The 12,956-nt window shown below is 48.0% G+C and overlaps 1 protein-coding gene across 2 annotated transcripts in view; it reads left to right on the top strand.

Moving 5' to 3' along the window:
- The first annotated feature begins 1,083 nt into the window (after positions 1–1,083).
- The window catches only part of CTDSP2 (CTD small phosphatase 2), a 60,288-nt gene continuing 48,415 nt past the window's right edge, over positions 1,084–12,956 (top strand). Inside the window, exon 1 of one of the 2 annotated variants that reach the window (XM_035103055.3) lies at positions 1,084–1,770. In XM_035103055.3, coding sequence (XP_034958946.1) covers positions 1,707–1,770 — 64 coding nt within the window. In that variant the 5' untranslated portion in view covers positions 1,084–1,706. The remainder of the gene's footprint in view (positions 1,771–12,956) is intronic. The other variant, XM_035103045.3, reaches the window with a different exon arrangement.

Consider the following 12,956-nt stretch of genomic DNA (forward strand, 5'->3'; position numbering starts at 1 on the left):
TTGCATATGCAGGGCAGCCTGTTCTGTTTTTCTTTCCTACGGTATGTTTCTAGTTTAGGAAAGAAGAATGTTCTGCCAGGGGAAAGATCACGGGTTCCTCAAACAAAATATCTTACCTCCCCATCTCTCTCTCTCTCCCCCCACCCCACTGCACCCCCGCCCCGGCCAGCCCCAGTCCCAGTTTTTCAGTGATATATTTTCCATTTGGGTCTGGGGGAACCATTGCACAGAAGGCAAAAGCAAAGATAGAGAAGTTTATATGCATAGGTGTTTGGACCATATAGAAAGAAGGGAAATATTTAGAATTAGGATTAAATGCATGAAACAACTGGACTCTGTTGGAAGCAACAACACAAGAGCTATAACTAGGGCCGGATCTATATGAAGTCACCAGCCATGCCTGGAAAGAAATGCACTTCCTCTTCCACACCCAATTCTTCTCTAGGAAAGTCCTGTTTGCTTTGCGCGGTCTTAACTTGTCCTGGTGATCATGGCTTTGCTTTTGGAGGCCGGAGGGGAGGTTGGCGATAGTACAGAAAGAGTTCCCCTTTCTTTAACAGCCTCCTGTTTACTCACCTGAGCCACCCCCCCCCCCCGCTCACTTCAGGGAAGATCGCGTTCTCATTAGTGTTTTTGAAAACTTTGGAAAGGGTTCCGCCCATGCAGCTTCCGCGGACTACTCGGAGTCGCTCACCAAGGGCGGTGCTTGCTCGCTAGCTTTTCAAAAACCCCACGTTTGATAATTGACTGCTCTTGATTGACAGGAAAGAACTTTCTCATCTTTTATTGCTTTACACGGCCGATAAATACATGCATTGATTTCCCTGGAGCGCTGTACTTGCTCTAGTGTTTAGCTTTTAATTTTTAGGAGGGCACTGCAGCCGGCCTGAAAAGTGCAAGCGCACGGCGGAGCGGCGGCCTCTAGGAAGCCTCTCTCCCTCCGGCCGCCCTCGCCAGCCCTTCCAGCCCACCCCCGAGGAGGCGTGGCCTCGGCTGCCCTTCCCTTTCCCTCCGGCAGCTGGAATGTTTGTTAGGTAAACACCGCATAGTAGAGTTTCTGGCGCCGCCCACCCTCCCCCCTCGCGCCGGACCAATCGCGAGGCCGGAGCGGTTTCAAGGCTGCTCTCTCTGCGTGGAGAAGCCCCCGGACTGGCAACAAAATAACAAAAGCTTTCGAACGTTGCAACAGCGAGCGGGGCTCCCCCGCACCTGCGCCTTTGCCCTGTGCGCGCCCGGGCGCCCATTGCACCCGGTTCCGGGGAGCTGTCAGGCAGGAGGCGAGCTGCAAAAGGGAGCTGCGGCTGGTTGTTTATCTGGAGGAAGGAGGAGGCGGGGGGACTGGAAACCGCCTGTGTCCCATTTCCTCTCTCTCTCTCTCGTGAGTGTGTGTGAGTGTGTGTGAGTGTGTGAGTGGTCCCCCTCCTCCTCCCTCTCCTCCTCCTCCCTCCCTCCCTCGCTTCAGCCCTGGATTCTCCATGTTGGACCCGATCTGAGGAGCATCTGCGTCGCTGCCTTCGCGCGCGGCTTCCTCCGGGGTTTTGCAACTGAGGAGGGAGTGGGCGACATCGTGCTCCGTTGCGCTCCCCCCACCCCACCCCGTTCCTCCTCCTCCTCCCTGGACATTTCCCTCCTTTCCACCCCCTCCTCCTCCTCCTTCCTCCTCCTCCTCCCAACCAAAGGATCCCCAGGGTCTGTGGGATTGTTAGATGGAAAGCCGGTCCATCATCACCCAAGTGCAGAGGGACGAAGCCTTGGTGCTTTCGAAACAAGGTAAGGGAACGGCGGGACTTGGAAAGTTTGTTGATTTTCGCTTTTCCTTTCGGCGGGGCGGCGAAAACAGCCGGCGAGTGTGTGTGTGTGTGTTTGCGCGCGCTCTGCTCTCGATCTGTGCGGGGCAGGGAGATCCCTTGAACCCTGGCGGGGGAGGAAGAAGGCGGGGGTGTGCACGCGCCCTGAAAACACTCACATATTCCCCCCCCCGCCACAAACACCCCATTCTCACCCCAGTTCCTGGGGAAGCCTCTCATCTTACAGAACGCTGTCCCCATTTTTATACGGACGATCCATGTGGCTCCACTGGCTGTCATTTCCCCGTCTAATATATCTTCTAAATCTGTAGCCCTTTTGGCAGAGACGTCGTCCCCCCCCCCCAAAAAAAATCTCTCCTCACCCCGCCCTTCCTCGCTAGGCTTGGGGAAAAGTAGGGGGCTTTCTTCCGATGCTGGCTTCCTACAGCGAGGTGAGTGCGAAAAGGCGAGGGAGGGGTGCTTGTTTTTGTTTGTTGCTCTGAATCGCCCCCCCCATGCCTGTTCTTGAGAGGCTGGGATTTGGGGGACCCCCCCCAAAAAAACCACATCCCTGTTATGTGGCAAGAGCCATCCCAGCGTTTGTTTTTCATACGACCTCCCCCACCCCGCGCTCTCTCTTTTGCGCGCGTGCGTAAGACACGCGAATCCCTCATTTTGCTTCCGAACCGATCAGAATGTGAAGCGTGTCTTAATTTTTTTTCCCCCACCCTTCAAGTCGGAAAATTTAAATGCCCATCTATAGGCATAATTCCTGACGACCTGTCGGATAGCCGGCCTTTAATCTGGACTCGAGTGAAGGCGAAGTTCTTCCCCAGGCAAACGTCCCCCCTCAAAAAAAAAAAACACAACCCCCCCACATGTTGTTGTTTTTTAAATTCTATGGACCAGAGCCCTACAAAATGGACGTAGTTCTGAGTCTGGATATTCCACGCATCTTTTCCAAATCTCCCGATGCGTAGGATGCGCAGGGAGTCGAGTGGCGGTGCTATTAAGGGCATTTGAGGCTGACAGTTTTGGGTTTAGTGTGTCAAGGAAACCGGTCTGCTTCTTGCAGTTTCTTCCCCAGAGTACTGACTCCACCTTTTTAATCAGCTCTCCTTGACATTTCCCTCCGTGGTGAAATGCACTGTATTTCATATTTTTGAAAGATGGCTTGTTTGGGGTGTGTGTGTTTTAAAACCAGTTTGCCTCCCACGACCTGTTTGGAAGCGCTGGCATTTTTCCTTTGCCACAAACCTCTCTCCTCTCCCCACCTCTTTTATTTCTGCCTGTGTTTATTCAGCTGATGTTTGCTGTCCAGCCTTTGCTTCTCCGCTATTGGCCGGCAGCTTCCCCTCCCCTTATGTTCTTGACAGAAGGGGCCTCTAGAATTCCTATTGCAAAGGGCTAAGCATCACAGGGTGGGGTATAAAGGGGGGGGGGGAAATGGACGCTGTCCTCTGTTGGGTGCATCTGACTGATCCACCCTGTGTGATGCTGGGCAGCCCAACCCCAATGCATGCTTTTTACTTGCAAGAACATCCCAAGGGACTTACTCCCAAGTCAGTGTGCATACGATCACCGTCTTCCCTCGCCTTCTCTGTGGGCTTAGGCTGCAAGTTTGTTTGTTGCCCTGAATGCTCCTGGACAGATCTGCTTGCAAAATAATAGAAGTAATAACAATAAACAAATAATACTGTTTGGGGTGTGTTTCTTTTGGTGTGGTTATTTATTTGTAACCTCTGGACAATGTAAACGGCATATTTTTCTCTTCATCTCTCTTGACTCTTGGTTAAGGTGGGATTTTCTAAAAGAGGTTGTGGAGTGCCAGTTTTTACCCCAGAAGTTCTTGGACCTCATTGGGCATGAAGTCCTTGGCTCCTGAATTTTTGTCATTTACTGCTTGTCTCCCCCCACCCCCCTTGTGCTGGTCCTGTGTGTGTCTGTATGTGAACCCTGTGAAGTGCCCGTGGTCTTGACAGATATTTGCTAGATCTAAATTTCAGCCATCTGGAAGGCTGCAGAGGTTGCTGTGTGTCTCTTTTTTAATGTATTGCGATTTAATGAGTGCTATCCCTTTATAGAATCATAGAGTTGTAGAGTGGGAAGGGACCATAAGGATCATCTAGTCCAACCCCCTGATGGGGCTCGAACCCACGACCCTGAGATTGAGATTCTCATGCTCTGCCAACTGAGCTATCCCAGGCCCTTGGTTTAGTTCTATGGAGTGTGTTGATTTGGGGGAAAGTAGGGTGCTGGTATGTTTGGTAAGCTTTATGTCCTCTTTTGGACCACTTGAGAGCTTAGCATTCAGCTTGAGTGACCACCTGTTTAGAGAAGCGAAAGTGCCTGGTTTTGAGGATTTAGGCTGCAATAATCCTATGTCTGCATACTTGGGAGCAAGTCCCACTAAACTCAGTAGGTCTTGAGTAAACATGCATACCGGTAGTATTAAGCTGTGTGTAAGAGGGGTGAACGAAGCTGGAGTTTTGAAAAGCTTTCCCTGCAGCTTGTATTTGCTGTTTGTGTTACCTATTTTTAATTCATGCCTTTTCATTTTCTATAAACTGCTTAGTGGAGTTTGTCTGGAAAGCACTTAAAAAAAAAACCTTATTACATTAATGAATAATGCAGTGCTAAATGTTGGTTACTTGAGTAAAGAAAAATGTTGAGAGAAAAATTCCAAGTCTCTCTATCTGTCTTTCCTTGTCATGTTTCTTTGCTTCCTGTTGATGCCTGAAAGGGGTTCAGTTTTTCTTCTTGCACATCTCAGTCTCAGCTCTGTCCCATTTCCCAGGCTTTTTTGACTTGTCGCTGTTAAGGAAAATGGAGGCTGTGATGGCAATCGCCCAGGAGAGGAGAGGACTAACTAACTTGGATATGGAATCCTCTTGCGGATAAACAAGAGGCAAAACAGAGAAGGGTCCCCGTGGGGTCCGAGTGTTTTGGTGCGAAAGGCAGCTAGTTAGCGACAAGATGACTCCAGCTTTCTCCAGGTGTCAGAGGTTACTCTTGTAAAACTAATAAACAAAATTAGAGGTGTTTACTGGTCCTGGTTTCTGCTCTTTTTATAGCCAATGCATTTAAACGGAGGCTATAGATAATGATGAGGTGTCTCTGTGTATGTGTGCAGTCTCTGTGGGTGGCACCGAGAATGCAAGTCACTTTTACTGGCTCGATCAGCAACAGGCGAGGATTTTGAGTGGTTCGCTATAATCTCTTTATCGTGGGAATGTGCCCCTGTTTGGTTTTGGGTCCTCGCCAGCCGTTTAGAGAAAGTAAGAGCTGCTCTTTTCAATACCGTACTGCCTTCTTATGGATTTCACATTTACAAAAAGGCCCAGGAGAAAGCTCAAGTATCCTGTCAACTGGAGGCAGGGAGCGACTCAGAGGAGAGATTTTTACCAAGGAGAGGTTGTGCTGGCAGGATCTAGTTGTAGCTACCCTGAAGGAGCTGGGGATATTTATCCAGGGCTTTTGGGTGGTGAGGAATGATAAAGAAAATGTAATGTTGACAGTTCTCAGCTCTTGAATAACGGATGTCCAGCAAGATAAGCTGGGGGAAGGAATTCATGGATCATTGTTCTCAGTCACTGCTCTTTGACTGAGGAACTCCCTTCCCTTCTAGGTTTAGGGAAGGTCAGGCCATAATGGTTCCTTGGCTGAACTTAGCTCTGAATGGCTAGGTTAGGGATCAAACAGGTTTAGTTTCCCTATTATGTGAAGAAATTTGATTAACTGATTCCCTCCCCCAATTGCATTATTATTATTATTATTATTATTATTTGGAACTTATTGTGTTGTAAGCCACCTTGAATTTCAGGAAGAAGCTGGCGGGAAAGGGGAAATGAAAATAAAGAAATGATTTTGTGTATGAGAAGCAAATGGGTGTGAAATATATATGCAGCACAGATAGCTGTATCCTGTATCCTTAAGAGTTCAGGGAGGTCACTGGTTCATTGACACACAGGCGAGAGACTCCTGGAGTCTCAAACTGGGGGTGGGAAATGTTCCCACGATCAGGATCTGGGCCATTTGGGCCATTGAGATTTGTTATTGCTACTGCTAGGATCTGCGTAGAGATTCCCCCCCCCCACCAGTGGCCTGTCATTTCTCTTGGACTGTTTAGGATAAAATCAGTTTAGTCTTGTGGTTCTCGAACTCTGGGCTGCAAGCCTTTGTGCAAGGCTTTCCTTGAAATCCATGTAACCAAATGCAAGAGTCTAGCTGCATTATTATTATTATTATTATTATTATTATTATTATTATTATTTTAAGGAATAAACAAAGCCCTCCTCTGTAACTTCCAGTGTTGTGGGGGAAATTGAGGCTGTTATCTTGAATATGGTTGCAGATATGTCACGATATTCAAGCATAAAGGTGGGTTAAGGATAGGATTGAATATGAATGCTTGCATGACCCTCCCCTTTGTGCTGTCTTCCTCCCCGTCTCCCCGTTTAAAGAAATGCACAAATACTCGGGCAATACAGTGGACAAGCATTCTTCGCACTCATATATACCTCCTTAGCATAGCTGCCACGAAATTAAAAGACGCCTGCTTCTTGGGAGAAAAGCAATGACAAACCTAGACAGCATCTTAAAAAGCAGAGACATCACCTTGCCGACAAAGGTCCGTATAGTTAAAGCTATGGTTTTCCCAGTAGTGATGTATGGAAGTGAGAGCTGGACCATAAAGAAGGCTGATCGCCAAAGAATTGATGCTTTTGAATTATGGTGCTGGAGGAGACTCTTGAGAGTCCCATGGACTGCAAGAAGATCAAACCTATCCATTCTTAAGGAAATCAGCCCTGAGTGCTCCCTGGAAGGACAGATCGTGAAGCTGAGGCTCCAATACTTTGGCCACCTCATGAGAAGAGAAGAATCCTTGGAAAAGACCCTGATGTTGGGAAAGATTGAGGGCACTAGGAGAAGGGGACGACAGAGGACGAGATGGTTGGACAGTGTTCTCGAAGCTACGAACATGAGTTTGACCAAACTGCGGGAGGCAGTGCAAGACAGGAGTGCCTGGCGTGCTATGGTCCATGGGGTCACGAAGAGTCGGACACGACTAAACGACTAAACAACAAAGCATAGCTGCCAAGTTCTCCCTTTTTCAAAGGGAAATTCCATTATGCTGAATAGGCTTCCTCGCGAGAAAAGGGAAAACTTGGCAGCTATGCTCCTTAGGTGTGCTTACTCCATCTCCAGGTAGCCATCTTGATGTGCTCTGGGTGCTTCCAGAGTCCAGCTATCATCCCTCAGCTTGGACCATGCTGGCGGAAGCTGATGGGAAATGGAGGCCACAAGTTCCCCCACCTATATACTAATACCTGAGCCTCCTCTTGCAGAATCAGGGACTGGGACCACACAGTGAAAGCGTGTGTGTGTCTCTCTGCGTGTAAATCTCACATCCCTAGGTGCCTGCACCATGATTTTTGCCACTAGCTCTGCAGGTTGGTCTCTAACAAGAGCAGCCATCAAGCATGTACATATGCAAACAAACACATTTTGACCCGCAAGCTGTTGCCTCTTCCCCTAGGTGGGTGCGGGCAGGGCTGCAGTCAGCTGGCAGTGATGAAAATCTACTCAGAGACGCCTCTGTTATTAAAGCGTATGTCCCAGGACTGGTAATACAGGTTGGCAGGGCTTAAATGAAGGCCTGAGCAAAGGCGGAAAACCAAAGATGGGGATGGTTCATATGGGAGATCATTATTGCTTCCTCTGGGCTTAGACGCAGGGGTCAGCAAACTTTTCCAGGACGGGGCCAGCCGTCAGACCTTGTGGGGGGCCGGACTATATTTTGAAAAAAAAAATATGAACGAATTCCTATGCCCCACAAATAACCCAGAGATGCTTTTTAAATAAAAGGACACATTCTACTCATGTAAAAACACCAGGCAGGCCCCACAAATAACCCAGAGATGCATTTTAAATAAAAGGACACATTCTATTCATGTAAAAACATGCTGAGTCCTGGACCGTCCGTGGGCCGGATTTAGAAGGCGATTGGGCCGCATCCAGCCCCCGGGCCTTAGTTTGGGGACCCCTGGCTTAGAGGAAACTGCCACCCATAATGGAAAGGAAATAGGACAGCAATGTAAGTCTTGACAATATCTAGGAAAGCCAAGCCCTGGGTTGGGGGAGGAGTCAAGGAAGACCTTCCCAAAATCTTGCCTGCTGTCCTCTGAGAGAGGGGGGGGGAGAGAGAGAGAGAGTGTTGCCTTGCTGGTTGAAAAATATGACTCAAAACACATCGGGCAACTTGGTAACCAGAAAAGCTACGTTTTGTTTCTCTGTGTATTTATTGAGTGAGTGTGTGTGTGTAATGTAAATGTTGTACAAATCAACATAAAAACAGTAAAATAATAACAGAAATTAAGTGGTATGAGGTCCAATCTTGTGGATCAGCTCCCCCCACCCCACATTTGAAGCAAATTACTGATGATGCTTCACATGTATGTGTATGTGATATACACACAGTGTGCTTTTGTTGTAAGCCTTGCACCAAGACATAGTGAGCGGCATTGGAACCTTCCAGGAAATGGCAGGTTCTCCACCCACCATCTGCCCAAAGCTTTTCTTGTTCTCGGAGGCAAAAATTTCCCCTGACCCCATTCTCTGTTCTGAGGAAGGCCCCCCCAAAGCATCTAAGGAAGTCGTCCTTCCCATCCTCCATCCCGGCATGGGTATGAGTGGTGCTGCAAGCCTTCCTGAGCTTTTCCTTCCTTCCAGCCCCTCCCTCCCTTCCCTGGCAGGGAAACCAGGGGTGTAAGCTCTGGTCCATTCATGTCACCCCACTCCATCCTGCCCCAAAGAATCCTGGGAAGTGTAGTTTGCGACGGGTTTGGGGAGTTTAACTCTCATCAGTTGTAGCTTTTGATAGACCTATCCAAACTTGGGTCTCCAGCTGTTTTTTGGACTACAACTCCCATCATCCCTACCTAGCAGGACCAGCGATCAGGGATGAGGGAAATCGTAGACCCAAGTTTGGGAAACACAGCTCTACAGCTTTACAGCGGTACCTCTACTTACGAATTTAATGCGTTCCGAACACACATTTGTAAGTCGAAAAAATTTGTAAGTCGAATCCCATAGGGATGCATTGGGAGAAAAAAATCGTAAGTCGAAGCAACCCTATCTAAAAATTCGTAAGTAGAAAAAATCCTATCTAAACCGCATCCAAGATGGCGGACTGAGCTCCATTTGTAAGTAGAGTTATTTGTAAGTAGAGGTACCACTGTACTTGATTTTTTAAAAAAGACTTTTAAACAAACTACTTTATCCATGCTTCTGGATTTAAAACATCAGTTCCAATACAATCAAATTTCCTTAGGAATATCCAGCAACATAAAAATGTTATGCCTAGGATTCCATGCATACTGCACATGCAGGGCTCTGCTGGCCGGGTGCCAAAGCATTTGATATCAAAGCCTAGACGTTGGGGGTGGAGAAGGGTTTCTCTGGGTTGTACATATCCATTTCCCCTTTCCCTCCCCACCCCCAATTGTCTAGAAGAGAGTTTTGCTTTGTATCCTGTGGAAAGGAAAGTAGAGAGAACAGATGTTATCATCAGTTGGTAGCAGCAACACAGATCCATCCCTAATTATTACCAAAGTTTGTAGTTCTCTACAATTTGGTAGATTGTAGTGTCGCCTGACAAGCCAGTTGGGTGGGTGCCTTTTTGGGGAGGGGAGAAATGTAGACTTGAAGATTGCTACACCTCACAGCTTCTTTGGTTGTAGCTCCAGTTATTTCACCTCCACCCTGTTCACATTTCAAGCAAAGTTTGACTTTCAAAAGCCCCTTGCCAGGAATCGTAAGGCAGTGAGAAACTGGGTGCGCACATATTGTAACCCTGCTCCAAGCCCATCTCCGCAGGGAGTTTGGAGCGTCTAATGTTCAGCGAGTCCCGCTGAATTCTGCACATGCCCCTAAAACAGACACAATATAGCGCTGCACCACAAGGAGCATTCATTCAGTAAAACTGGGCTGCGGAGCTCTTGTCAATCTCCTCAGTGTCTTTGCACTCATTGGCTGGGAGGTGGGGTTTCAGTTGGATAAATGTGTGTTGCCGTATTTCAAAAAGTGAAAATCAGAAAAGTTGCGAGCTTTTTTTTTTTTTTTGGCAAAGATGTTGAGCTTTTTTTTAAAAAAAAGTTTTGCCCAATGCTGTTGAGCTTCTCCGGGGAAATGGCCAAAAAAACATGACATTTAAAAGCTATTTTTAATGAAAATCTGCAAAAATGACATTGACGATGACAGTTGCCATACATCTGGATTTTCCCAGGCATTTAGCTGATTTCTGCGCAGACACTGCTTCCAACTGCAGTATTCTGAGTATGTCTGTATGGCAACCCTAGATAAATACTTTTGTCATGTTTCCTCTTCCCTTTATATCCCAAGAGTAGGGGGGATAGAGAGAGAAGGGTTTAGGTATATGCATAGAAACTAGCCTACAATATGAAGCATACAATTTGTACCCATTGCTCCACCCATTTTTCCCTCTGGCCCTGCCCACCACTGGAACTCAGGCCCTAGAATGTTGAACAGAAGGGAATGTGGTCCCTGACCATAGCTGCCAAGTACCCCGTTTTCCCCGGGAAACCCCTGTTTTTACTTACCTTTTCCTGGTGGTCCCCCATATCACTTCGTCTCCCGTTTTTCTCCGTAATTTTCTCCTCCCGGCGGCCATTTTTTTCTTTCCGATTTGCCCTTCTTTGGGCACCAAAAATGGCCGCCACCGGCTTCAAAAGTCGCATCTACGCATGTCTGGAAGTGCATAGGCGCGACTTCCGGTGTCGGCGGCCATTTTTGGTGCCCATAGATGGGCAGAGCGACACCGGAAGTTGTGTCGACGCACTTCCTGACATGTGTACAAGTGACTTTTGAAGCCGGCGGCAGCCATTTTTGGTGCCCATAGAAGGGCAAAGCGACACCGGAAGTTACGTCGATGCAACTTCCGGTGTCACACGGCTGCTGGTCCCGGATTCTGCAGTCCGGGACTTGGAAGGTAAGTCCCTGACCTAAAAAAGCTTCCCTGTCCCTGGACTTGAGATTTGATTTATTTCAAAGGAAGGGTCACAGATGTCTCTGAAGTGGTCAACCTGCCATGTAAAGACCCTGCCACCCCCTGCCGCAGCCTATATATGAAGTGTCACAGCTTGACAGGAGGGGGAGCTTTCCTTGCCAGTGTTTCTCAAACTTGGATCTCCATCATCCATAGCTAGGAGGACCAGTGGTCAGGAGTTTGACAACAGCCGAGGACCCAAGTTTTTCCCTCTGGCCCTGCCCACCACTGGAACTCAGGCCCTAGAATGTTGAACAGAAGGGAATGTGGTCCCTGACCATAGCTGCCAAGTACCCCGTTTTCCCCGGGAAACCCCTGTTTTTACTTACCTTTTCCTGGTGGTCCCCCATATCACTTCGTCTCCCGTTTTTCTCCGTAATTTTCTCCTCCCGGCGGCCATTTTTTTCTTTCCGATTTGCCCTTCTTTGGGCACCAAAAATGGCCTCCACCGGCTTCAAAAGTCGCATCTACGCATGTCTGGAAGTGCATAGGCACGACTTCCGGTGTCGGCGGCCATTTTTGGTGCCCATAGATGGGCAGAGCGACACCGGAAGTTGTGTCGACGCACTTCCTGACATGTGTACAAGCGACTTTTGAAGCCGGCGGCAGCCATTTTTGGTGCCCATAGAAGGGCAAAGCGACACCGGAAGTTACGTCGATGCAACTTCCGGTGTCACACGGCTGCTGGTCCCGGATTCTGCAGTCCGGGACTTGGAAGGTAAGTCCCTGACCTAAAAAAGCTTCCCTGTCCCTGGACTTGAGATTTGATTTATTTCAAAGGAAGGGTCACAGATGTCTCTGAAGTGGTCAACCTGCCATGTAAAGACCCTGCCACCCCCTGCCGCAGCCTATATATGAAGTGTCACAGCTTGACAGGAGGGGGAGCTTTCCTTGCCAGTGTTTCTCAAACTTGGATCTCCATCATCCATAGCTAGGAGGACCAGTGGTCAGGAGTTTGACAACAGCCGAGGACCCAAGTTTAAGAACCCTGCTAGACCTTAGGTCTACAGGTATGGCCAAACTCGGCCCTCCAGATGTTTTGGGACTACAATTCCCATCATCCCTGACCACTGGTACTTTTAGCTAGGGATGATGGGAGTTGTAGTCCCAAGTTTGGCCGTGCCTGCCCTAGGTCTAGGACATACCGGTACACTCTAGCTCTGAACTCCCAATACCAAGAAGTCCACACAATATCTTGTACACGTTTTGGCTTCACGTAGGATTGTCTTCACTGACTGTCTTGCCACCTGCCACCCTCTATATCTGTGTGTATCTATATCTTCTATAGGCGATGGAACAATCTTCCAGCAGAGATTTGGGAGGTGCCCTCCTCGCTTTCCATTTTCAGGTGTGTCTTGAAAACCCCAAAAGTGCTTTTGATCAGGCAACCGTTTTGTGTTTGCGTACATAATTGCTGCGCACCACTTGGTTGTGTTACATGAACTGTAAGTGTATGAATACCTTTTATAAACAAACAAATCTATCTGCAATGTACACACTTGTCAAGTGTGCACTGAATGAAGTGACCCCTGTTCCAGCTTTCTATTGTAATAAATCTGTTAACCCATAAGGTGTCAATAGGTTGGTTTGTTTTGTTTCTGCAAAAGATGTGATGGGGCAAAACTCCTGGAAGTTACTACTGTAAGTTTGTGCTCTGTAGACGCTTCCACCTCTCTCTGCCCCCCTCTCTCTGTGTCTGCCCCCCTCTTGAAGTGCAAGTGGATTTATATTCTTGTAACTTAATGCAACTTTAGTGAACAAATGGGGGCTGTGGTCTAAACCTTGCAAAATCCCAGGTGCACAATAGCTTGGCTGCCTAAATATACGTTGCTGGTGCCTAAGAATTTGAGAAATGCCTGTGTCTTTGATGGGCATGCTTCTACACATTTGCTGCTGGCTTGCTTGAATTTCCCCTCCCCCTTGCTCTGCTTATGGCAAACAGTGACGTGAGTATTCATTTCTGTGTCGTTAGCAAGTTCCCAGTGTGCACAGAAATGGAGCGCTTTTAAGGCTGCTCTTACAAAAAGTCTAAGTTCTTATTGCTCAGAAGCTGTTGTGCCAAGGAATACAGTAAATAAAACCTGACTACTGTCCCGTCTTGC

Source organism: Zootoca vivipara, chromosome 2 (genome assembly GCF_965207765.1).
Source record: "Zootoca vivipara chromosome 2, rZooViv2.hap1.1, whole genome shotgun sequence".
Lineage (NCBI taxonomy): Eukaryota > Metazoa > Chordata > Lepidosauria > Squamata > Lacertidae > Zootoca > Zootoca vivipara.